Source organism: Echinops telfairi, unplaced genomic scaffold (assembly GCF_000313985.2).
Source record: "Echinops telfairi isolate 266 unplaced genomic scaffold, ASM31398v2 ScPeMD7_7458;HRSCAF=8496, whole genome shotgun sequence".
NCBI classification, from domain to species: Eukaryota; Metazoa; Chordata; class Mammalia; order Afrosoricida; family Tenrecidae; genus Echinops; species Echinops telfairi.
In genome coordinates this window covers 6,509,858-6,537,693 of record NW_022111358.1, presented here as the reverse complement: position 1 = coordinate 6,537,693, position 27,836 = coordinate 6,509,858, and the positions used below count along the sequence as shown (strand labels likewise).

Sequence of the window (27,836 nt, the reverse complement as noted above, 5' to 3'; positions counted from 1 at the left end):
GACATTAGGTCTTCATTTTTCCCCTCCCTCCCCGCTCCCCCCTCCCGCATGAGCCCTTGATAATTTATAAATGGGTATTTTGTCATATCTTGCCCTGTCCGATGTCTCCCTTCATCCACTTTTCGGTTGTCTGTCCCCCAGGGAGTAGGTCACACACAGTTCCATGTAATCGGAAACCTACGTTCTTTTAAATCGAACTGAAAAGAAAATTCAATGTTCTTACAGTTTAGTGTTTAACTTGAGGGGACTAAAAACCCCTTTAAAAATCTGGTGTAAACATTGAGAAAAATAACATGCATGTATACAGAAAGCTCTTAGGTGCCCCTATTACTGAGTTCTTTTAGAATTCCCCCTTTGTAATCTGAAGACAAAACATGTCAGGACACCAACAGGAGTTCTAAGCTTTTAAGATATAATTTGGCACAGCAAGGAGAGGGACCCCAAATTCTTGCCCTTGAGGGGATTCTGACTCAAGGTGACCCTGTAGGACAGAGTAGAACTGCCCCTGCAGATTTCTGAGATTGTAACTCTACCCGGGAGTAGAAAGCTTCACCCTCATGTGGGGTGACTGGTGGTTTCAAACTACTGACCTTGCAGATGGCAGCCTAAGCTGAAGATGAAAATTGTTTTCTATTGATTTTAAATGGTTTCTTTTAAAAGAATTAGCCTGTACCCATTTTCAACCCATTAATATCCTGAAGTAACTTTCAAAAAGCTAAAAGCCAGAACTTGGTTTACAAAGAACCAGTTAATTGTAAATTCCAGAGTCTGGCCAAATCTGTCTTATACAAATCAGGAATGTAAGCACACCGAGAGCACTTTTAAAATACACTGCTAAAGCTAGGTGCTACTTTCTCTAGGACGCAGAGAGGTTAAAAGCACAAGTTTATAACTGATTTATATCTAACACTATTCAACCTCACAACTGAATGGAAATCTAAATGAACTTTCCCACGGGGACACTATTGTGAAATGTATGAGAAGTACTACACCTTCGAAAATAGCGCGTGTCAAAACCCAAAATATCCACACCCCCAGCACACACACACCACTTCATGTCCTACATAAATATATAATCTCACTGATGGTAGGATCAGTAGTTTTTGGAGGTAAGACCTGATAAAACAGTAATAATTAATATTAACAAAATGTTGCAGAACAAGTTTTGTGAAGGAATCAATTTGATGAAACTGCTTTTTCTTTTGCCACAAAGGAATCAGTCTATTAAACACTGCTTTTTCTTTCACCATGAATTATCAGCAATGCAATTTTACCTTATAAATGATATGCAAATGCAAGTAGTTAGTATAAATAATAAAAATCTAACTTGGATCCCAAATACATTCTGCATTAAATGTCCAACTTGAGCCAGTTTGTGTTATAAAACCAGTTTTCAGCCAACTCTTTGGAAAAATCATGAGGTCATGGGAGTGCATGTTGTCCATCATAAAGTGGGATTCGGCACTGGAGTCATTACCACACTTGCTTAATTAGTGCAAACTCTCCCTGCAGTTTGGTTAGCAAGGTCATTTTCAAAGTACGTGGAATGGTATATGTTTGAATATAACAGTACTATTTCTAATATGACTAAATCATCACATTCCAGAAGCCTGAATATTCTCCACATGCTGTACTTCATCCAACTGTATGATTCATATGACCCAGAACCAAGGTAGCTTGCTTAAAAAAACAATTTAAAAAATTCATTAGCTTCTGGTACACAAACAACCCTACAAAATGACATGTTAAATTTATAATAATTATAGTCTCCATACTTTCAAATGTGTTCAAAGATACCGCAAATTACCAATTAGATGCAACCTTATTTCCATTAAGACCTCAAAATCACCTATGCTGAGAAATACACACCAAAATTTAGTGTTACCAGAAACTTAAAAAAAAAAAATGACTCTAGTAGGGGGGAAAAAAGAGAACATTTTAAACAATTTTAGAGAAAATCTTAATAACTAAGCAGTGTTAAGAAGGCTAGAAAACATGCTCCAGGGAACACAGAAAGCCTGAGTTTTAAATTATGTAATACACGTGGCATTAGTATAACACTAAAGAAGAGTGTTAGAAATAGTAAATTAATTTCAATAGTGATGGTGATATTGTGTTAAACCCATATATGCTGAGAATTAGAAGGTTGAAGCATTAGAAAGAAATGCGTTCAGTGAACATAAAGGCCACCCAATCCATGTGCCCTCAGCTGACCAAATTTACTTAACTTGTGCCAGAAGAAAATCCTGATAATGGACATAATGAAAGGATATTTTATTTCTGAATTTAAAACAAATTTGTAATATGTAAAGCTTAGACAAGGATGAAAGATGAAACCAGATACATCCTATGCTCTGAATTAGACCTTTTTATGAGAAAACTAAGTACCTGAATCATAAAAGTGCCCTTTACATCTTTCTGTAAAACTAACTTGAATCATATGCACAAATATAATACTCAGTCTAATAAGTCACACTGACAATGACAAATTTAAAATGAATGCATGTAACATTTTGGACAGATTCTATTCATTGGAAGAAAATAATTGACTATCATAATTTTCTTCCTTTTAAATTGAGTCAAACTCACAGAAGTAGCACATTCATGCCATGTTCGCAGAATATGGTATTTATAAATATTAACTTATTGAGTTTTTGTTTAGTTCAGAAGTACAATGGTTACAATTCCAATAATTAAGTATTAATTTTTGGTAAGGCAAAAGTGGTTTATCATTAAAATGTTTACATTTAAATATAAATATCTACACTATGCCTGAGACTGCCTAGATAAAAATACAGAGGATAAAAAACAAAGCAACAATTTTTTATTAAGATTTGAAAAGTGACACTTCCCCTCTCTATACTTCAACTCTAGGAAAAGGAACCACTCATATTACCTGCAAATAAGCAGCATGAATGAAGAGGCAGCATTTCCTAAGGCCTTGAAATTAAGTTTCCTTTGCATTCATTTATAATTTTTAAAACAATAATAATAAAAGTTAGACCAGGGATATCCAATGCAGCAAATGCCCCCAAATGCCTTTGGGATAAATCAAACCAAAGGAACACAGAGAATGTTTCAATGTAACTTAATTCCAGGGTTAATTGAAATGAAAGCTATTTTGTGCCAGAATTAGTAGAATGATTTTACAGTGAAGGTCAAATAGGCTGAAGTGAAGATGTTCTTAACAAACAGCAAAAGATTTTTGTTTTGCTTTGAAAGAAACAGCTAATAAAAAGTTCTCCAAACTTACTGATTTTTTGTTTTCCTTTTTTTCTTTTACTGTAGCTTTAGTCAGTAGGGAGTGGCAAGTTGCCTACAGAACAGAGATGAGCACAAACAAGTCACAGCACCAACTACAGACAGCAACAAAAACAATGTTGGCTTGTACATAAATTACATGATAAAATGTAACACAAATGGAATCAACAAAAAATTAGAACTCAACTAAATTTTGAGGGATGAATTTTAATCCTGGATTTAAATTTTTATTACGTTTTAAGCCAAAGCACTATTAAATAATGGCAAGTTGAGACTCAATCATATCTACTATTTCTGGCTATAAGTCACAGAAAAGCTCTCACCAAGCAGAGTTGAGGATATGGAGTATTTATATTTTAGTAAATTCCTTTAATAGATTTTACATAAAATGCTTGTTATAAGTAGATCACACACTAGAAGGACTTCTCTGTGTCTAACAATTTTCTTTTGACATAAAATACTTCTCTGTGTATCCTTCAATTGACTTAAAATTCCTCTTTCAATATCTGGCATTTTCAATTAAAATCCTATTGATAATAAAATTAAATGATTAAAGGTAATAGAAATTTCACTTTAGAGTTATGAATCCACAATTTTTCAGTCTCTTTCTCTTAAGAAAGATTACTCCAGAATTTCACATATTTTTTTTACTATTTTTAGGCTGCTTCCTGAAATGGTTCTAAGAGGGCATGAAAAGCTTTGCAACATTTGGGGGGAAATGTTATCAGTTCAACTAGAGATAAGCATTAATTAATGTTAAAGTGAAGAAACTGCAGAGAAACTTACAGAATAAAACTGTACCTGCTTACATTTAAAAAACATATTATAATGACTAAAAAAGAAAAATGCCTCCCCCCCCAAAAAAACAGACATTGGTTTTCACCTCTCAGAGCTGCTTCTAGGCTACAGAATTCTTTTAAAATTAAAAGACTCCTAACTGAAGTAGATCAGATAGAACAGTTGTTTTGAAATTTAAAGTGCTTTCCAAATCAAACTGTGATTTTTCTAATCCACTGATACATGGCATCTTACTCTAGCAATTCTAGGCATCCCACAACATAGCCCATAAAAATCTGGACTTAAATCTCAAGTTAGTTTGACATTCGTTCATTCATCCATTCATCTAAGAAGTTACTGTGCATCTAAATGCCAGACACTGCTCTAAGCACCGAGACAGAGCAGGCAGCCAAAATGACACAGCCCTTTATCTCATGGAGCTTAGGTTCTGACTTCAGACTCCATAGAAAAAGAATTGCTGCTGTTAGGGGCAGTTGAGTCAATATTCAACCCACAGCAGTAACCTTATAGGGCGCAGTAGAGCTGTCCCAAGGGTTTTCTCTGCTGTCATCTTTATAGGAGCAGACTGTCTGCCAGGTCTTTCTCCTGTAGAGTTGCTGGAGGATTTAAACCTTCAGCCTTTTGGTTAGTGATTGAGGATGTAACCATTGTGCTGTCAAAGCACCATACAAAAGCATTAATAATCAAATATATCACAAAATGAAGTCTTATACTTCCCCAATTCTGGCAGACAACCATTCTTTATGGCCTTAAACAATTATATGAATGATTTCTGTTTGAAGGAGAAAATTTACTGGGAAAAGGAGGGTGTTTATTTAAAATCACAATATTGAGCTCTTCAAAAGAATTTTCTTACTATAACTTAAGAGAATCTACATTCTGGAATTATTGTCCCTTTTTTATAAGAAAAACTACCAGAAGGAAAAGTAGAGCAAATACATGAGGATATACCTGATACATATTCACAATTAGCCATTCCTATCGAACTTCAACCCAATTTCCATTAACTACAGCAGGCATCTAAAATAAAAAAGCAATCAAACAAACAAACTGACTGCCACTGAGTCCATTCTGACTCACAGTGACACTATAGGACCAGGTAGAACTGCCCCTCTGGGTTTCGAGGCAGTAACTCTTTACGGGAGTAGAAAGCCTCATCTTTCTCCCAAGGTGCAACTGGTGGTTTTAAACTACTGATCTTGCAGTTAGCAGCCCAACTTGTAACCACTACACCACCAGAGCTCCTTACTCTAAAATGACAGAGTTATAATAAGTAAGATTAGATAGACAGATAAAATGGTAAAATAAAATAGCAGAGCTAATTGAAGCAGGATTTGGAAAAGGCTTCATGGACAACGAAAATAGGCTCAAGCAAAAAGAGCCAAAACTCAACGAAAATTTATTAGCTAGAAATACGCTCATTTTGCTTCCAAATGTTCCCCAATGGGTTCCAAATCAGGAGCCATGTTTATTAGAGAAACAAAAATAACAAAAAAAATTAAAACTCCCCACAATCTACTAATATCTACTAATATCTAATCCTTCCAGCAGAACATAAGAGCACAAAGATGCTGCAAAAGGTTGAAAGGGGCCAAAAAGAAGCTTGAAGAGGGACAATGGTGACACAATGAAGGATTATCTTTTAAAACTACCGACTAGAGTAAATTGTCCACCATAAATCACTTTCTAAAAAATGAAACCTTACTTCTAGACCGCATATAGCTGCCCCACAGTGCCATGCGTTCCCACAATGGTAAGCTTGCCTAATACTTCAAAACAAGGCAGTGACACACATTTAAATTGTGTTTCAAGAGAACACTTTTTTTTGTTTTTGGTTTTTTAAGAGAAGACTTTCATAAGAAATGTGAATATGCAAGTTTAGGTCTGTCATTAAGACAATGCAAGATACTCTATTAGGGGTGCTTTAAAATGCACAACAGTGTTTCGTGAGCTACTAATTACCTAGGGCCGGCTCAATGGCTGTAAATTATTTTCATTGTTTCCTTTCCTTCTCAAATATAATAGTTGACAAGAATCTTATTTGCTTGGGTGGAAGGTGTGAGAGAAGGAATTCCTTCATTAAACAATTACTACCGGTAAGGCCTTTCTAAGTTCTAAGCCTTGGTCCTTTCACTGAGGTTTTATGGTTTTTTTTTAGAATCATGGACTCCAACTGATATCCAGTTTGATGATGATACATATTTTTCTTTTAGAATGACAACATGTGAAAATTTTCTATCACAATCTACTAAAGCATGAAATCAGGTAGTCAGGCCCCATTCACTTTTAATCAGCTGAGGTTAAAGCCACTACCACTTGAGAAACCAATTTGTCCTCTAGAAAATAGTTATTCCAGGGCAACCAGGAAGGCTGGCCCCCTAGACTGCTTTGAATGTGGGCTATTTCTTACCTACCAGTTTCAGAAACACAGAATTACTAAAATTAGATTTAAAGAGAAAACGGAACAAGACTCAAAGTTAAGGTACTATTTACAGTATTAAGATTTATAAAATAGCTCAACAATCTTCCAGCCTCAGAGCTAATGAGCTGGGGGCAGAGTGCGGGGTGGGAAGGTGGAATGTGTAGGACTGCTTCCATTGAGCTTTTTATTTAAAGGAAAAAATGGTGATGGTAATTTAAGAGAGACTTAATACTACATCTCCTTTATTATTGCTGAATATTGAGAAATTTGGTTTTGGTTTCATTAATAGCTACAGATACACCCCCTATAAACAGCCATAGGGGGTGGGGGGGAGATCACACAGAGCAGCCTGAAACAGTTTTTTAAGCGGTGATTTCCCTGATGCTGCTAGTGTCTCTAAGCAACCAAAGCCTGTGCTACACACAAATGGCTGGGATGACTGCAAAGACAGAGGAAAAGGCACGCATTTTGGTAAACGAGTAAAATTCATCTTTTATGCCTAACCCATCCCTAACTCCAGACCCCTAACATATTTTCCGGGATCACAACTTACACAAGCTAATGAGGATATGCATTAACCTCTTTGGGAATGAATAAATCATTCATCAAACTGCATCTACAATTCAAAAGCACAGTGAAGACCACAAAAGGTTTTAGGCCTACATTCCTTCAACAGGAAGGGGTAACTATAGAGCTCCGAACACAGAAGCGTTACTTGTGGTGCTAGGGTTAGGAAGTCTACTGATTTGGTCTGAATGATGATGCACTATCTCTGAAAAGCAGCATTCTACACAAAAGACACACAATCTGATGCAAACTCATTTTAATATTTTAATGAGAAAACCAAAATTAGAGATAAAATATTCCATAGTGCAAAAAGCAAGTGTAAAAGAACCTTTAATTTTGGCAAAAGAAACAAAAACTTCCATAGCATGTGTCATTGTAGCTTTAGCCATCATACGCAATAGATTGTGCATTTTATATTTTGATCTCAATGCAGAGAAATTAATACTTTTGAAGTATTCCCTCAATGTACAGTAACATGTCTCATAAGCAATATTGATGTGGTGGTGGTGGTGTTCTCTCAAAGCCAACTATAATTCTCATGTACTACGAATCTAAACTGACTGCTTTATTCAGCTATCTAGTAACAACAGCTAAAGCCCTCTCCGGTAAGGTACCCTTTCCTCCGAATTTAGCTTTGGATTAGCAGTGTCATTTCAGACCGTAAGCATACCTGGTACAAACAGTGGCACACACTTCGAAGCTGAGGGGGGAATTCCGAGGAGGAACTGATGATGGCATGGAAGAACTTTTCAGTCATCTGAAGGAGATTCCGCTGGTTTTCTTCAAGAATTTCTGACTGTTCTAATCTATCAAAAAAACCCGAAAAACAAAAACATAAAATCAAACAGTTAAAAGAAAAAAAACATTCTTCAACAGACATTCAATTACATAATGCAGACTGTTGGGTTTAAAAAAACACATTTAAAAATAAAATTAAGTTGTAGATAAGTAGGAAAACTTTTTTTTTACAAAATTAGTCTTGGGGGTTATTTTATATTTTATTGAGTATGATAATAACTGGCTATATTTTAAGTTCTTAGCCATTGAAAATATGATCTCTAGGGTATGCTTTAATAGCTCTGGGATGGGCAAGGGGAGGTATTGTTTATATCTCCACAGGGAAAGAGGGACCAGACTTCAACCCAGTGCTCCAAGATGTGAATGAAACATACTGGCGTGGAGTAGGGAACCAGTGGTGAGGTCTGGACTACTACCTGGACACCTGCCCCTCCCCCCAGAAGAATTTATTTCAAAGGATGGCATTGAATTTGCAGCTCCAGGAGAGGGGTAAATCTGATCAGAGCACACGGGAGCAGATGAAGGGGGAGGAGGAGAGAGTGCAGCACATCCTGGCCCACCAGGCCATGAGGATGATGTTCCCGATTAGAGCAGCCAGTCCACAGAGAGGACCACATGGCTGGCCCCACTATGAGACATGACGCCCCTCACTGACCCATAGCCCTACAGGGGACAACGCCAGTGACACAGTGTGGGAATTGCACCCAATCTGATCCCGCCAGACCGAGGCAAAACACTAAGGGGGTGCAACAGAACAGCAAGGGAATAGAGCGGCAAGGTCCCCAGGGAATGCTGAAGGTGGACTGTGTGGCCAGGGCGTGGTGCCCCAACACACTGAACTGGAAAACACTCCTAAAGGCCAACCAACAGTCCTTGAACTAACTACGAGCTTTTCTTTCTTGTTGTGTTTTGTTTTTTTGTCATTGGTTTGTTGTTTTGTTGTATATTGTTGCTTGGTTTTGCTCTGTCTTATTTTTGTGCATGTTATTATCTCCGCAGGGCTGTCTAAATAAGATAGTCTGAATGAACAATCTGGAGGAGAAAACAACAGGACCAACAATTCCGGGGGGACATGGGAGAGGGGGAGGTGGGGGGAAAGGTAGAGGTTTTAACAAACCCAGGGACAAGGGAACAACAAGTGATCCAAATTGGTGGTGAGGAGGATGTGGGGGCCTGCTAGGGCGTAATCAAGGGTAATATAACCAAGAGGAATTGCTGAAACCCAGTTGGGGACTGAGCAAGATAGTGAGACAGGAGGAAAGTCAAAGGAAATAGAGGAAAGAGCTGGGAGGCAAAGGGAATTTATAGAGGTCTAGATAAAGACATGAATATATGCAAATATATTTATATATGAGGATGGGGAAATAGATCTATGTGCATATATTTATAGGCTTAGTATTAAGGTAGCAGAAGGACATCGGGCCTCCACTCAAGTACTCCCTCAATGCAAGAATACTTTCTTCTATTAAATTGGCATTCTGTGATGCGCACCTTCCCAACACAACAGCTGAAGACAAAGCGGGTGCATAAGCAAATGTGGTGAAGAAAGCTGATGGTGCCTGGCTATCAAAAGACATAGCATCTGGGGTCTTAAAGGCTTGAAGGTAAACAAGCGGCCATCTAGCTCAGAAGCAACAGAGCCCACATGGAAGAAACACACCAGCCTGTGTGATCATGAGGTGCCGAAGGGATCAGTTATCAGGCATCATCAGAACAAAAAATCTTATCAGAGTGAATGAGGGCGGGAGTGCGGAGTGGAGACCCAAAGCCCATTTGTAGGCCACTGGACATCCCCTTACAGAAGGGTCTTGGAGAGGAGAGGAGCCAGTCAGGGTGTGATGTAGCAACGAAGAAACATACACAACTTTCCTCTAGATCCTAAATGCTTCTTCCCGCCCCCTCCCCCGCCCCCCACTATCATGATCTCAATTCTACCTTACAAATCTGGCTAGACAAGAGGATGTACACTGGTACAGATAAGAACTGGAAACACAGGGAATCCAGGGCGGATGATCCCTTCAGGACCAGTGGTGTGAGTGGCGATACTGGAAGGGTAGAGGGAGGGTGGCTTGGAAAGGGGGAATGGATTACAAGGATCTACATGTGACCTCCTGCCTGGGGGATGGACAACAGAAAAGCGGGTTAAGGGAGACCTCGGACAGGGCAAGATATGACAAAATAATAATTTATAAATTATCAAGGGTTCATGAGGGAGTGAGGAGCGGGGAGGGAGGGGAAAAATGAGGAGCTGATGCCAGGAGCTTAGGTGGAGAGAAAATGTTTTGAGAATGATGAGGGCAATGAATGTACAAATGTGCTTTACACAATTGATGTATATGATTGATGTATATATGGATTGTGATAAGAGTTGTATGAACCCCTAATAAAATGATTTTTAAAAAAGGAAAAACTGTCATTAAAAAAAAAGTGCTGAAAAACCTTGGCTTATACATGAGTCTATACGGTAACAGTAACCATCTGATAAATATACAGACCAAAAGTATGGAAAAATAATAATAAAATAAAAGCTTTGGGATGGGGATGAGGGGATAGATAAAACCAGAACCTGATAAGTGATAATAACTGCTGAAGCTGCATACTTATGGATATATGAGAGTTCATTATATTATACTATTCTATTAAGGCTATTATTCTTGAAGGCACTCAATTAAAAAAATTCATACAGAATAAAGTATTTCTTGAACACTCTACTGATCAAGTGGTATCATCCCATTTTTCTTCTTGGTCGACCAAGGTTTCCATTGTAACTTGTAAGACACTAACCCACTATTACTCAAACAATAATTGCTTTAATTTTAATAGTCTATGAATCCCTTGAATTTCTCTTTCCTTGAGTTTCATGACCCCATATTGATTACCTAGTCCTACTCTTTCTGTGTTCACTTTTCTGTATTAGCTTCCTCTTCCTAAAATTGTGGGACAGAACCTCCCGTGGAAGGACTCCTGGTGACCCATGGCTAAGCATTTGGCCATTCAACAAAAGGTCAGCATTTCCAGGCCACCAGTTGCTCCAGGGGAGAAAGGCCTGTCAAGCTGCTTCCAGAACGCTGATGGCCTAGGAAGCTTGATGAAGTAATTGCACTTGATACTCTCGGGTCCCTGTGAGCTAGAATCGACTTGACTGCCCACTACCACCACCACCACCACCTTCACTCACTGGCTTTTTTCCTAGACTTTTTTGGCAAGTTGTTGCAATTCTTCTGGTTTCAATCCAACTCCTTGCAAATGACTCAACTCTTTTGTCCTACCCATCAAGTCTGTATTTTCCTTTCAATTGTAGATTATTACAAACATAAAAAATGGGTACCCACCACTAACTGCATACAACTTCTTTATTTTTTGTTTTTAGAAATGTTAAAGCTACAGCTAAAGACCAACAGCAATAAGAATCCTGAAGTGCAGGGGAATTCTTCCAATCTCCATCTTGGTAGGTGTGTATCCTTACACAAATATTAAACACATTCTTTTATACACGCATCAATAAATGATGTGCTTTAAATTTTTTCATCAATTCGTTTTTTCATCTTTTATTTTCTGAGAATTATCCAGGCTGAACATAAAAATCTAGTTCATTTTAAATACTACATATTAGTCCACTGCATAACACATTTTAAATACTACATATTAGTTCACTGTATAACATATCATGGTTTATGTTTTCGTATGAACAAAATTAGGATTACATTTTTTTACTACTAGATACACTATTACAATGAGAATTTTTGTGCATATGCAAGAGTTTCTCTAGGGCAGTTTTCTGAAAGTAGAGCTGCTGAGTCAGAGCTTATGTAAATTTAGTTTGTATTAGATAAGCAGTCACATATCTTCTCCTCTATTCCCAAGTGAGATGGTTAGAAGTCGTATGTGTCAAGAGCCCTGGTGATGCTCTGGGCGAGGTGCTGGGCTGGCAATTTCAAAGTGGGCAGCTAAACCACCAGATGCTCCAGGGGAGAAAGAGAAAGCTGTCTGCTGGAAAGAGTGAGGGTCTCGGAAACTGCATACAGGATCACTGTGGGTTACAATCCGCTCGATGGGGGTGGGTTTGGTGTGTGTGTTTTTAACGGGTTGGCGTGCTCTGGCCAACTACTGGACTAGTGCTGCTGGTACAGTGTAAACTGATGTAATGTAATCAACTGATCAGTAGAAAACGGAATTTCTTACTGTGTATTCTGCCTTCAGATTAAATAGATATTTTGACATCTCATTTTTTTCTTTCTCTCCACTCTTCCCATGGCCTGCCAGATCTACAGCTACTGGGAGGAAAACCTGCTACCAGATCACAGAATTTGGACTGGCTTGCCCACTACAATCTCGTGAATGAGCTTTAGGGGTGCAGGGGGTTAGTACTTGGCTCCCAACTAAAAGGTAAGCAATTGGAAGCCAAGCGTCACTCCACAGGAGGAAGATAGGCTGTCTGTTTTCATAAACAGCCTTGGAAACCATATGGGCAGTTCTACTCCATCCAATAGAGTTGCTAGGAGTCCTAATTGCCTCAGTAACACCAGGTTTATTGGGGGTTTACAATCCTTTGCATTAGCAGGAGCCTCCACTGTTACCTCAACTATCAATTTTAAACTTGCCAGCTCCCACAATCCTATGATCCAATTCATTCTCTCACTCATACACGCATGCACGCGCGCACACACACACACACACACACACACTTTATTTCTATAATTATACTAACGTTAAACATCCTTTCATGTATTGTGTGGCGTTTTAGGTTTTTCTTATTATGAACTGTCTTTTATGCACTGTCTGATATTTCTAAAGACTAGATGATCCACCAGTACCTAAACCTCAGAATATTACAATTGGTTGATTTTTCCTTCATCCTCTGGTGATTTAACTTGCGTTTCCAAATTGTCAATGGCACCACACAGTTATATCACTCAGACTTGCTTCTGATGGTACCCTGGCTTGCTCTCCTCCACAACTTCCCACGTCCCACTATAGTCGCTCATTCGTATCCGTATTATCTCTAAGTCTGGATGGCATGATTAGAGGTGAGATGCTAGAGGCAGACTTAAAAGAAACAGACTCACAGCAACCCCATATTAAGGAAGAACTGTGTTCTACAGGTTTTCGGTGACCAGTTCTGTTGTTTGTTTTTGAAGTACATCACCCGGCCTTTCTTCCAAGGCACTTCTGGGAAGAATCGAACCGCTAACCTTCAGCTTAGTAGCTGAACACTTAACTGCTTATACCACCCAGGGAATCTAAACACAGTAATAGCTCTCTCTTAATTTTTCCTTTGGCATGTGGTTGTAGATGTATGGAAAACTGATGGGAAAAGATACCAAATTGGCATTTAAAATCAAAGGTTCAGCTGAAGTCTAGTTTCCCTGGAATCCTTCACTTGTGCTACCAAGGGTTCCTTCAGTACCTTTTGAATCCTCCTCCTTAGTGTCCTATTAGTGCACTAGAAACCAAAATCAAAAATAAATATAAAACCAGAACTTTCATTAGGCTGGACATGTATTACTGGATCAAAAGAATGGTAAAAGATAAAAGCCTGTACACAGGTTTTTAGTGTGATGGCTTGATATAAATCTACCCAGAAGTTAACTGCGTTTATGTTTGTTATGGCTGCAGGGGTCAATTTCCTTTAGTGCCTCTTTGTTTTTGTCTCCCGTCTTGAGCTTTCCCTATAAATAATGTCTTGCAGTTCTCTAAGTTTTTATCTACTGTTAATATCTGAACTATAATCTTATGATTAAGTGTCTGGGGATTTCTGTTTTCAAATTGAACCAAGTCCTTGGGCTGTGACTTTCAGACGCATTTTTAAGCCCTCCCACCCCCTTTGAATAACAGAAAAAAAAGTTAGAGGGGCTGGCATTGGCTATGTGTCCTTCCGGCATGGTGATACAAATGGCTGACAAACTCCCTTAGAAGACTAGAGGTTTGAGTCTACCCAAAGGTGCCTCGGGAAAGTCTGGCAACAATATTACTTCCAAAAAGTCAGTCCTGGAACATCCTACAGAGCACAGTTCTACTTTGTCCTGCATGGAGGTGCAGAAGCAAGAGTCCACACTCAAAGGGAATGGGGTGGGTTAGGGTGGTTTACCTTGAGAGGCTGTTACAAGAGCATTACACTACAGGCATATTCCTTGGGGATTATTTCAAAATAATTACTTTGCTTGCTTATTCTCTTATCTGCACAGGAGGAACCCAGTGGTAGGAACTAGAGGCTGACACTCACAAAGTGTGAGTTCCTCTGAAACTGAGCCCCTGAGAATTTTAACTCTCAGCTAGTCTGCATATCACCTGCAGCAATTTGTCAGTTACTATGCAAGTGTCCTTACAAGTGACTAGCTGCAGCATGTCCTGGGCCAGAAAACGGTGACTCTGCATTCACTCAGCTCCAATTTCTGGAGTCGCTGTTTTATTACGTGGCTAGATTTAGGGGTGGAGTGGGGAGTGATTGTCCCTCCCATGTCTGCAAAGGCCCCCATAAAGGAGGCTGGGAAGAAATCAGGCACCCCACTAGACACCTATGGGAAGACCCCAAACTGAGCATGCACAGACACAAGCCCCCTAGGCCAAGGTAAAACCATTATCTTGGACACGCTCAAACTAGGCCCAGGCTCATGACATCACCCAGCGTGATCAAACTCAGCCAATAGGGTCAACCAATACCTTCAACTACGCCACCCCAGCCAGGTTTGAAATACCCTGGCTATGGGAAGGCCTTGCTCTCTTTTACCCTGCTCCTCGTTAATGGCAAGTGGAGGATGAGGATCTCCCACCCCTGCACAGGTGCATATGTGGGGCCCACTTGTGTGGGTCCTCAGTCCTACTTGGGGCCCACAGACTCTTGGCCCACATGCTCTTAGTCTCTGGGCCTACATGTTCTTAGCTACTAGGGTTCTTAGGCTTCTGGCCTCCTGGGATCGCTCCCCACCATATCCACCCCCGCATGTGTGGGTGCTCTTGTCCACGTGGTTTTTCACAACCAGTTGTGAAGCCCAGTGTGGCTTCTGTATGGCCTGGCACTCTTTCCAGAAATAGTGCGTACCCTTTTGAGACTGTTAACACCTGAAATTTTTCCTGTCCTTCAAAAACTCACTTGGATTACAAAATGTGCTTTGGCATGAATTCTTTCAGCATAAGAAGCAGCAAAGTGAAATTGCTTGATGGTAATTAAATACAACCCCAAATGAAGCCAAACGCACTGCTATTTGAGTAAATTCCAACTCATAGCAACCCTATATAGGGTCTCTGAGGCCATAAATCTTACAGGAACAGTCTCATCTTTCTCCCATGGAGCGCCTGGTGGATTTGAAACACCGACCTTGTGGTTAGCAGTCCAATGCTTACCTGGCAGTGCCACCAGATCTCAATAAACCAAATGATGGTCTTAAAATAATGATACCTTGAAGTTTTAAACGACAAAGATTTAGTAATTTTAACAAGATGGCTAATTTAGTGCTGGCATTCCAATTAGACTTTGCAATTAATACACGAGCAAAGGCAAAGCCACAAATACTAGGTGATACAGAGTTCCTAAATAATCAGTTAGGAACAGCAACCAGGACAGTTAGGTAAAATCCATTTACTCATCAAGTCATTTTGAGCAGTGAGCCAGACATGCTGAACACTCAAGAAGGGATATGAAGATGCGCAGAGTTCCACAGACTACTGGGGGGAAATTCATGTAACAAAGGATCACAGACAGATGTCAAAATGACGGCCTGTGGATAAAAAAGACACTGCAGAGTAGAATAAAGATGATTTGCTTGCTCATGAGCAATGTGTATCTATGGGGTGTTCTGGTGAGAGGTAGGGAAAGCTTCTGAGGGAGCAGTTTTAAACTGAATCTTGTAATTACCTATGTTACCCTTAGAGTCTTTGTTCCTTTTCCTGAGTCATGCCTCAGGAGCCCTGGTGATGATGTGGGCTCAGTGTCAGGCTGGCCATCACCCTGCGGAGAAAGGCGAGACTGTCTGCTCCCACAAAGATGACCACCTCAGAACCGTGTCCCACGGACACAGCAGCTATGAGTGAGAATGTACGTGATGGCTGTGGGGATTTTGGGTTTTGTTTGCTTTGGTTTTAGGGGGTTTAAGTCACTCCTCACTACAGGAAGAGTGAATAAAAAAAAAAAAAAGAGTTAAGCATGCTCAGGTGAATGCTATTCTCTCTAACCTGAGGTATGTCTGTCTGCAGAGAAGATGCATTCTGGTCTTTCTACCTGTGAGGTAAGGCCTACTGGTCCCTTTATGGGACATCTAGACAGATTAGTAACAGGGTAAGTGAGAACAACTCAGGGGAGGGATCAGAAAGCCTTTGCCCACAGGATCTACAGCCACATTTTCTAATCAATCTTATCAGAATTACAAGTGATATCTCCTTCTGGCAGCTGTTCCCTTCCCTCTGTCCTCTTTGATTTTGAACTCGGGCAGGGCGAGGAAGAGGGGCATTAATTTTGGTTATCTCCAATCCCAATGAATTGTATATGCCAGGAACTTTTAAAAAACCGACATGTGCCTACTTCACCGGAGTTATAGCAAGAAGTACATATGAAAACGCCCCGGTGAGAAGGACCAGTGAATTCTAGCCAGACCACAAGGCCATGGGCTCTGCGCTTTAGCTCTCAGCCAATGGAGAACCACTGATGGTGCTGAGAAAGCAAGTGACCCAAGAATTAGAGAGTAATTCCTACTGCGAATCACCTGAAAATGGCAGATTGAATGCTGGAATAATAATTAGGAAATTGGCTAAGTATTACAGCGTCAAACTAAGGAGCCCTGGTGGTTAAGCACTTGACTATTACAAGTACAGGGCCAGTAGATTCAAACCGAGCAGCCACTCCAGGGGAGAAAAATCCGGCCATCTGCTCCCAGACAGATCTACAGACACAGAAACTCTACAGAAGGTTTCTATGAGCGAGAACGGATGCGATGGCAGTGGGTGGGTAAAGTCAACTATGAAATGTTGCAAAGTAGTTAAAAAGAGTGTGACTGACTCCTTATGTACCGACTTAACAAGATCTAAGACAAGGTTAAGTAAAAGAAAACCAAAATGTAAAATCATGCATACAACATGTTACCATTTATATTAAGCACATACACATTATAACACATTTTCTATACATGTAAATACATTGAAAAAGGGCATCCAATGTATGCATGGATTATGAAAAGAGTTGTATGAGCCCCCAATAAAATTATTTTTAAAAAGAAAAAGAAAAAGGGCATCCACGCAGACAAAGCCAGTGGTGACACTTATGTCTCTGGAAGGACTGGAGGTGGTGCTCTAAGGGCCTTTCATCATTAAAAACTAATTTCAGAGTCAAGGGGAGAAATTATGAAGGCCTTGCTTCCAACAACAGTAATACAAAGATAATGAGCAGCTGTGTATAAGATGACAAACCTGGTGGGATCCACTTCAAAGCTAACATGCTGCCAATCTGAGGATGTGATCACAATTCTCAGTAAAGGATCCAGGAGTTTTTGTAGGTAGGTAGCACCATATACCTAAAGAGATGCACAGGCAGGAGTTTATTTTATCTGCTCCATCCATGTTGGGGAAATAAGGTGCACAGCTCTGTACACAATCATTGTTTGACATGTCTGTTCAAAAGAAAATGATGAACAGATACAAACCTTGAAACAGAATGTCATTATTTTACTGGCTAAGCTGTTGCCTCGGAAAAGAGTCTGCATGGAGTCTGCCAATTCGACTTCCTTCGAAAACATGTTCCAGAGCAACTGGTAGAGTAGGTGCCGAGAGTCGAAAAGAGTAACCAGAACGCGAGCTAATTCATCCTGAGAAGAAAACAAAATTGCCTAAGTGGAACCAGTTTCCTTTTTTCTCAAGCATACAAATCAAAATACCTTATTATTATGTTAAAGATGTTTTAGGGTACCTAAAAATGGTTCATGGTTTTTTCTTATATAGTATACAAACCACACCTAACTGTTCTGAGGCTCTCAATTTGACTGAGAGAGAAGACTTAGGAAATTGAGGCTCTCAATTTGACTGATAGAGAAGACTTAGGGAGACTGACGGTGGTAGTCTAAGAGGCCCTTAATGTGACCTGCAGTGTGTGTGAACCCAGGGACTGCCTGTCTTTGCATCCACTCGGAGCAAAAGAGAATGGATTAAGAGATCACACAAACCCTGGCTCCATCTAACCCAAGACCGGAAGAACTCAATGGTGCCTGGCCACCAGGCCTGACTGTTCTGATCAGGGACACCACATAAGATCCCAAACAGAATTAAAGAAAATTGTAAAACCAAACTCAAATTCCTCAAAATGGCCAGACCTATGAGGCCAATAGAGACTGCAGGAACTCCCAAAACTACTACTCAAAGAGACTCTTTGAACTTGGCACTGATGCCACTCCTGGAAGTCACCTTTCAGCCAAATAATGTTGGCTTATAATATAATGGGGGAAGGGTAGTTTAAAAATAAATTAAGTTAATAAAAATACAATAAAAAGTATTGTGATCAATAGATCCCTTAAATAATTCACTACATGAGACCAAACAGCCAACATTTATCCAAAAGCAAAGATGAGACAGCAAAGTAGGGAAGAGAGACTAGCGTCATAAAAAAAAAAAGAATGAAAATAATGAAAATGCCTGCTTATTGTGGAAAAATTGTAATACTACCATAGAAAAAATTCTAAAAATTGTTCAATTTAATTTGCTGTGTAAATGTTCATCTAAAATATAATTAAGATCTTAAAAATAAAATAGAATTGTCATCTTGTATTTTATTCTCCATTATATCTAATTAACAGATCTGGACTAATTAAAAATATTCTCAAAGCGAAGTATAATATATGTCATTAAAAAGAAAGGAAGCTGTAAAGAAACAAATTGAGTTAAAGGTTCTGAGAAATAGAGAAATTTTAGTGCTAGGTGCAGGTAGGTGCTAAAAAAGATCATTTAAAATATCAGTTTTCAAAACAGTTGAACAGGTTTAGCTAATCTTAGGCATCAAGAATATTTTATAACTTTCTTTCAATTCTCTCACTTTAAGCAGGATACCCCCTCATTCATTAAGTAATGATGTACTGAGTCCCTGCCGTGTGCCAGGCTCGCTTCCAGGAGCTGGAGCTGGAGCAGTGCACAGGACAGACAAGGTCCCTGCTCCCATGGGGCTCACAGTCAGGTAGAAAGAAAGAGAAGGAAAAACAAGAATTCAAATAAAGATCATTTCACATAGTGAATAAATGCTACCAAGAAATGATCACATGGCAATATGACAGAATGATGGGGCTAATTTCGACTGGATAGCCAGGAAAGGTCTTCTTGAGAGAGAGGCATCTGAACTGAAATTTGCGTAACAAAAATGTGGCCATTTAAAAGAACAGGAGACAGAAAGCAACAAGTGTTGGAGGGGCTGTGGGGAGACAGGAAATCTCATCCACTGCTGGTGGACCTGTAAGTAAGTACAGCCACTATGGAAATCAATCCGGCGATATCTAAAACAGATGGAAATCGAGCTACCATACCACCCAGCAATCCCCCTACTGGGCATCTACCCAGAAGAGGCAAGAAACAAACCAAGGCCAGACATCTGTGCTCCAATGTTCATTGCAGCACAGTTCATAATTGCAAGGAGTTGGAAGCAACCCAAATTTCCATCAACTGACAATTGTATTAAAAAACTGTGGTATATACATACAATGGAGTACTACATCGCTAAAAAGCAGTGATGAACGTATGTAGCACATCTCTGCATGGGAAGAACTGGAGGAAATCATGCTAAGCGAAGTAAGTCAAGCACAACACGAGTCCGCTGAGGGAAAGAGGGACCAAACTTCAACCCAGTGCTCCAAGATGTGAATGCAACATGCCGGCATGGAGTAGGGAACCAGTAGAGAGTTCTGAGGGACCGGCCCCAACCCCAACTACTAAGTGGACACCTGCCCCTCCCCCCAGAAGAATTTATTTCAAGGACGACATTGAATCTGCAGCTCCGGGAGGGACATATCTGATCTGATCAGAGCACACGGGAGCAGATGAAGGGGGAGGAGGAGAGAGTGCAGCACATCCTGGCCCACCAAGCCGTGAGGACGATTTTCCCTATTAGAGCAGCTAGTCCACAGAGAGGACCACATGGCCGGCCCCACTATGAGACATGACGCCCCTCACTGACCCATAGCCCTACAGGGGACAATGCCGGAGACACAGTGTGGGAACTGCACCCAATCTGATCCTGCCACACCGAAACAAAAAACACTAAGGGGGTGCAACAGAACAGCAAGGGAACAGAGCAGCGAGGTCCCCAGGGAATGCTGAAGGTGGACTTTCGGGCCAGGGTGTGGTGCCCTAACAGACTGGACTGGAAAACACTCCTAAAGGCCAACAAACAATCCTTGAACAACAACAACAAAAAGAACAGGAGAGAAAAATGCCAGTCTGCAACGGCAGCAGCAAGACTCTTCTAAGGTGGAAATAAGTCTAATGTGTTCAAGGAACAGAGAGAGGGCCTGTGTGGCTTAAGTTTAATGAACAAGAGGGGAAATCGCATGAGACAATGGCAGCAAAGAGGCATGGCCTAGATCAAACAGTGTCTGAGTTTTACTAAAAGGAAAAAGAATTTGAAGGGTGTGATGGCATATAAGATCCTATTCCTAAAGTCTACCAGGAATCAAACCCCACAGCTTCTAAGCAAAAGTAAATCTATAGCACTGATCAACTGCCTTACACACTATAATTTACTATACTGCCTTCATTTTCAGTATAACACAAACTAAATTAAGAATGGTGTGGCTTTAGGAAAAATTTTTATTAAATTAAAAGAAAGGTCAAAGCTATGTTATAGCTCATGTGTTTAAAAATAAGTAGTACGAACATCCCAACTACAAATATGTTCTCATTTAAAAATATACAATGTGCTATAGACAAAAAGGGCCAGTGGAGTGGAGGTAGCAAGCAGGCACATGTCTTGGATTTAGTTGGTTGAGATTTACTCTGACTACTTCATCTAATATATGAAGAGGCTGGACCAGATCAGTGGTTTCTACCCTCAACCTTACCTACAAGGCCTCAAGGTGATCTGACCAGTGGTTTTCCGGTTTGTTTTTGATCGGGTGTTTACATGGAATGTATCGATGGGGTAGGATGAGGCAGAAGGCTAGGGAGAATAAGGAGCTTCAACCACTTCCCCAGACCTTCTAAGGCACTGAGAACTACCCAACTAAATATTTGGAGTTTCTTCTTGCTCTGAAATGTTACCATTGCATTTCATAAATGTACACTAAATAAATGCTTGTTTGAAGTGTTTGTTACCTGTCAGGTAGAAACACTTCTGCCCATTTATTCAATGAACTTACCCACTGAGAACAAGGGACCACGTTGGCCAGGGCCATAGCTATAGGGAGCTCTCCTTGATCCCCCATCATTGTGACCAATTCCACCAGTCTCTCAAACCGATCAGCCAACACTGTTTCTGCCAGGGTATCAAATTCTGTGCCTTGTTGGAGGATTTTTGTCAAAACTTCCATGAATGTAGCTCTTGTCTGAAGATCTTTGTGATAGCCTAAGCCTGACAAAACAGACAGGTGTAAATTTATGAAGGTGGCTTCACTGAAGTAGTTTTTCCTTGCATTACATGCCAATTCTCCAGGCTTCACATTTGTGAATACAGCTTTAAATGTTATCTCACCTATGGAGTGCATGAGGCCACTGTCCACGTTAGCGTTGAGTAAATTTGACATGGCGAGCACCGTGCAGTGGCGCAGTGATGCGAGCCTCCGAGACATGCCACGTTTTCTGCCACCTGTCTGGGCATTTTCATCTTCAACTTCACTACAGTCATTCAAAAGGTTCATAAATAATGTGAAATACCTGAGAATGAACAGACTCACTTTTACATAGGAAAGACCACCCCAACCAGAAAGCTAAAAGGACATTCTGGGAAAATTGATAATGCATCCTCACGTGAGCAGACCCGAGTTTCTGCTTCCCTCTAGAAGGGCTAATCGACCAGCGCGGCTCATCATGAAATGTGCATGAGACAGGACTGTATCGTAACTGATCCAAAGCAGGTCCTATGACATATACACCAAGCAGATGTACTGCTTTCTGGTGTGTCGCTTTTAGGATTCACCATATAAAACGGAAGGTTCCATGTCATTTTAAATGCCTAAATGGGGCAATCTGGGTTATATTGCTAGTAAAAATAAATTTTAAATTACCAATTTTTTCAGGTTATTTCCTTTTAAAAACTGTAAAGCAAGGTCTATTTTGCTACCCCAGCACTGTCATGGAAAATATTTCTCTACACATGGGGTCTATTTTATGAGACATCATCAGCCAGGGATGGTAATACCAAAATCATTTAGTTCCTTTTCTAAACACAATCATTTGCCACTTTAATTACACTTGCTTTGTTCGGTCAAGTGTGGGGCTTTATTGGCTTTGTGTTTTGTGTTTTTGGTGACTGAAATTTACTTAAGAAATAACTGTGATTTGGCCTCCATCAATTCCACACCATCTCCTTCCTCGGGCTGCAGAGGAAGACCAGCCAGGAGCGAAACCACGGCTTCCATGCTTGCCTGATCCAAATCTCTGAGAAGGGGAGAAAGAACAGTTAGGAAGACCATCAATCTTCAGGTTTTCCTGCTCTACTGTTCCCTCAAATAATTCTCTTGCTAATACACACAAACTTTCAGAACAACCTAGTCACTAAATAAATTAGGACAACCTGCATGGTCTGGGTTATCTGCTAATCTTACAATGCGAAGACTTTTCTAATTAGGGGAGGGCGGTAGTAACTTTCTATGAAGTAATCTTGGCAAAATGACTACCCTAAGCCAATTATTTGGGATTAAACCAGGCCTGGCCCAAGTAATACAAGTGAAGGGTCATTAGGAAATTCTCTGTGCTCAAACACGTTGTTTGGCAGTAAGTACGTATAGTGCAAACTTAAGGAGCTACGTTTTAGAAAGTTCCTCCAGTAACACTTTCCATCATCTAATTTAAAATATAATACAATCTAAGGTTTTGCGGATGGTTTTACAGAGTCCTGGTGGCACAGTGCTTAAACACTTAGCTGTGAACCAAATGGTCAATCGCTGGCATCCACAAGCTACTGCAGAGAGAGATGTGACAACTGCTTCCACAAAGCAGCTGGCACTGTGGGGGCAGCTCCGCTTTGTCCTACGTGGTCGGTGTGAGTTAAAACCAACAAAAGCAATCGGTTTTCATTTTTTTAAGGCCTTCCATATTTCTCAATAGTAAGTGACTACTTTATAGATAATGCTCACCTTCCAACCACAGTACTCCCTCACATTTGTTTTTATTGAGTGTGACAATTAAAAAGGGTTGGCTGGTACCAAAAAATAAGCCTTGTTCGTAAAATGTATGCAGCATAACTACAGAGAAGTAGTACTTATGTCTAGAGCAAAACCTGCTGGTACGTAATAGCAGGAGATTCTTTCCTTTACCTTGTGAGACATTTTACATCATCATCTGCTGCCTGGTTTGAAGTTCCCATGACCCAGTCGGTGAGATATTCTACCATCTTATTCCTACAGAACAGAAGAGAAAAGAAAAGCAGCAAACAGTGTTTTCCCTTGAAGTCACACGAGCACACTTAAAGTCAGAGGTAATTTTTTAATAGTGAAAATATTTGCCAACTAATCTACGTGACATGAAAACATAATGCTAGCTCATACCAACAGCCAGAAGGGCACAAACAGGAGTCACGTGGACACTCTCCCTAATTGCCCATCGTGCTGGTATCAGTTGGGAAAACAAAATCAAACTCATCGCTCAAAATCTGGGGTAACTTTAGAAAAGGTGAGCACTGCAAAGAAAAGCACGCCCCAGCCTCTCAGATACCCAAGCACCTACTGCTCCCCTACACTCCTGGTAGCAAAGCAAGAGTTACAAAACCCTGCTGGGTTCTTGTGACAACTCACCTGAATTTCATTTCTTGACAAAACGAGAGGTCGTCTCTTCGTGCCATCATCACTTCAACCAATTGACAGAGTTTCGTTTTTATTTGAATTGCATGGACCATATTCCCAAGCACACGAACATATCTATTTAAACACAGAAATGTTTTTTCAATAGTTATCAGATACAGAGGAGAGAAGAAAGATTCTAAATGCTTTGATTTCTAAGTAACAGGTCTAAATGGAACTATAAAACCTTGGTTAAGTTTTTTTATTTTACATCTATAAGAATATAGATAATATCTGACAAATTTATTGTCATACCTTATTTTGGAGGCAATAAAGAAATGAGTCAATTATTCCATTAAGAGGTACTAATAAAAGAAAGCCTGGTAGTACCCTGGTTATAAAGCTCCGTTGCTAATCAAAGAGTAAGTAGTTTAAAGCCGCCAGCTGTTCCACAGGAAAAAAGACGTAGCAATCGGCTTCCATGCAACCCTAGATCACACAATACCTTGAAAACCCTTTGGACAGCTCTACTCTGATCTTTAGGGTGGCTGAGAATAAGATTTAACTTGATGGCAATGGGTTAAGTACTATCCATGCCTAGTTTATTTTCTCTCTTAAAATATGCTTCTATTTAGTAGAATGCTTACCTGACCAAATTTAACATCATGGTTTCAATGCTAGCTTGCCCTAGATGTTCAGAGCTGCCTTCAGTATGATTATCCAGTAAGTTCTTCATTATAGCTATGGTTTGCTCTACAAACTGCGTATTGGTGTCAGTTAACAAAACCTACACAGAGAACAGAATACATTTGTCATCAATGAACAGGAGACAGAGCACTGAAAGATGAAGCTGCCTGGCCTAAATATCTTACACACACAACAATATACCTGCGGGCACATATACTCAAGCAGGCAGACACCCACTCCCATACCCAAGACTTTCACACCTACAGAGACGCACATGCAATACAGCTCATCAGAAGCAAACTGAATTCTAAATTAGTTAACTTTATTTCTGCATTCCCTTTCTGTAGATTTTTGCCTTAAAAAAAATGCGAGTGAGATATTCATGCCAGCAGCTAATGTAAATCATCTGAGAGGAAAAGCCTAACTGTTTCAAACAAGTCACATAAAGGAAAGGTAAAATACAGAAAATACTTTACCTGTCCTTGAGAGTCAAAAAACTTGCTGATGGTGTTCTTCAATTTGTTAAATAGCATTGGATAAAGAGCAGGACTCAATTCTAGTCCCACCAGATCCTTAACATTGGTCCGTATTTGCAGGCCCACTTTCTCATGGTTACACACCATTAGGGACAGCAGCCGATCCATAAATTTGCTGACAGGTGTGTCTGTGTTTCCCTCTGAGGACATCACGGAAATCATGGAGCCCTTACGTTCGCTGACAGGACCCATGGGTGGACTGTACGTTGCCAGGCCAGAATTGCTTCTCTGCTGCAGGCACACTCCCCCAAGGGCACAAAGGAAGCCAGTCATGTTGATCCACTCCTGTAGGGAGTCTGTATCAGACAGATCTATGGATCCTCCGCCACTCACATGAGACATTCGCCTCTTAACAATGGTCTTGTGAAGGCTTTCCGCAGCCTAAACACAAAATGTTTGTGGATTACATGAATTCAATCTCAACTGGTTGAGAGACTTGACAAATTATTATTAACCCATCATTTCTTCCATGACACTTGCACATTTGGGAAATCAAGACCACAGGTTACATAGACATGTTTTAGAAGAACCACCAGTATGTTTTTTGTCAAAACTAGATTAAAAATCTCCAAAAGTACAAAATTTCTTTAAAAAAAAAAAAGTTATTCATGAAAACTTTATGTTAAGTGAAAGAAGCCAATCACAAAAGACCATGTAAGAAATGATCCTAAAAAAAAAAAAAAAACACCAAAAAAATGATCCTATTGATATGGAATATCTAGAATAAGCAAATCTACAGCTAGAGAGTCAATTAATAGCTGCTTTCAGCTTAAGGAATGGGAGGTTTCTTGTTCAGGTAATGAAAAGGACTGTGGAGGAGACAAGGGTTGCAAAACTCTATGAAGATACTAAAACCTGCTAAATTAATACACTACAAATGAGTGAGTTGTATGTGAATTAAATCTCAACAAAGCTCTTTAAAAAGAGTTTGAGTCTACAGCAACATGTACTCACGCTCTAAATCATACTGTTGAAGATACATTTTGATGCACAAAAACATTTTTTTCATATTTGAATTAAGCATGACAGGAAAAAAACAAAGCAATGAAAGAGTAACCAGTTTTTCTATAATGCCTAATATGGAGAGAAATCTGAGCATTTGAAGTGTTTAAAATTAAATACACAATCATTCTAGGGGATTGCTCATTTCTAGGGTAAAGGAGCTATGTTGATGAATAAAATGTCCATATTTTGAAAATTGGTTTCAAATTTCTAACCACCAGATCACTTCACTCGAATGTTTAACAAAATGGCAAAATTATTTCTATTTTAATATACCTTTCTTTACCTCTGCAACCCTTTCCTGAAAATTCTGTGAGAGAAACTCAAGAAGGGAAAAGGAGCAAGAAAAGAAGTTTAAAAAAATGGCCTCTAGCTCAGCACTGTCCGCACAAATATTTCCACAGTGGACAAAACATGTTTATGTCTATCCAATGTAGTAACCACCAACCACACACAGCTACTGAGTCTTAAAATGTGCCTCGCACTGCAACTGAGGAACTCAATGCTGATATTTAATGTTAATTCACTGAAATTAAAATGTAAATTAATCTGAAGTAGCCACATGTGGTTAGTGGCTAAATGATTAGATGTTTCAGGTCCAGATGACCCACAACTAAATATCAGTTTCAAGACAACCATACATTTATTAGTCAAAGAGTAAATCACAAAAGATTACTAGAGTGAAGTAATTCATCCAAGCAGATCAATTTATAATTTTTTTTTTAATGACCTTTATAAACTCACCTGGCCATCTTCCATTTTCGCTTTTGGGTAGTTGAGGATTAGTTTTGTTGCCTGTTCCCATTTTGCATGTGTATCTTCCCATGCCTACAAGGAAGACAACTAACACTTGAAAGCAACTCTCAGCCTAGAGCTAACACCAATCACCAATAGCCAGGTTTCATAACCGGGTGCATATGATAAAAAGAACATTCTTGTATACGCATGTATCTAGCTTAGATTTGCCAAAAAAAGATATTCTAGTCACAAGCACATAAGAGGCAGCTTCCAAAATTGAGGACTGGGGCATATTGCAGGGAGGAGAAGGGGGACAGTGTTTCTGTCACCAAGGACCTACCTCAGTGTTTCCTGCCGTGGGGTGCTCGATGCGCCTCAGCAGTGCCATCACTCTTTTCTGAAGTGCAGCTCTTCCTAGGGAAAGACAACGGCAAATTAGATCACTGCACCCGAGAGCCCTGCTTGCCAATGGAGAGGCTGGTTAAGCTAGCCCGCAGGCAGAGGAGTAGAATACATGCTTTAAATGATAGAGCTGAACCCGTCCCTGCACCAACCTCACAGCATAAAATAGCTACTTGCAACTATATTTACTCAAAACAAGTGCCAATGTGTTTAAAACATCACTGCATACCGTTCAAGAAAAATTATATACTCTACAGATGACAGTATTCTATAAACTCAAAAACCAAGCTCACTGCCATCAAGTTGGTTCTAACTCTAAAGAACAGAACAGAAGGGCCCTCTGGGTTTCCAGGCTATGAATCTTTACAGGAGCAGAATGTCTCCCTGGAGTCCAACTGCCCGCCCTGTGGTTCCCAGCCCAACATGCAACCCCTCCGGTCACCAGGGCGCCTTCACCATCACTGAGCATATGAAAGACTCAGGAGCTCACACCTGATGCCCAAGGGCAGCGATTTTCATTTCATCTTGTTCAGGAAGCCACCTTAATTATCCCTGTAAACTTACAAAGTTGTGATTTGCTATAAAGGAGCTCTCACCTCACGGAGACGGGGTGTGTGTAGAATAGCACTGCTCCACAGGTGAGTTAGTTAATTGTGCCAGCCTGGCCGATAATCACATGTGGTGCTGGTTGAAAGGCGGAGGGATAAATGGGTGGTGAGGCCTCGCCTTTCT

General features: G+C 40.1%; 1 protein-coding gene across 1 annotated transcript in view; it reads right to left on the bottom strand.

Annotated features, from left to right (window-relative positions):
- The window catches only part of NF1 (neurofibromin 1), a 252,880-nt gene that overhangs the window by 133,039 nt on the left and 92,005 nt on the right, over positions 1-27,836 (bottom strand). Inside the window, exons 20-32 of the mRNA XM_045299978.1 lie at positions 27,043-27,116; positions 26,709-26,792; positions 24,903-25,343; positions 24,387-24,526; positions 23,755-23,877; positions 23,278-23,361; positions 22,283-22,399; positions 21,495-21,676; positions 21,163-21,374; positions 17,476-17,637; positions 17,243-17,346; positions 7,719-7,854; positions 3,254-3,316 (exon numbers count right to left, since the gene is read on the bottom strand). Of these exons, the coding sequence (XP_045155913.1) occupies positions 3,254-3,316; positions 7,719-7,854; positions 17,243-17,346; positions 17,476-17,637; positions 21,163-21,374; positions 21,495-21,676; positions 22,283-22,399; positions 23,278-23,361; positions 23,755-23,877; positions 24,387-24,526; positions 24,903-25,343; positions 26,709-26,792; positions 27,043-27,116 (1,922 nt within the window). The remainder of the gene's footprint in view (positions 1-3,253; positions 3,317-7,718; positions 7,855-17,242; positions 17,347-17,475; positions 17,638-21,162; positions 21,375-21,494; positions 21,677-22,282; positions 22,400-23,277; positions 23,362-23,754; positions 23,878-24,386; positions 24,527-24,902; positions 25,344-26,708; positions 26,793-27,042; positions 27,117-27,836) is intronic.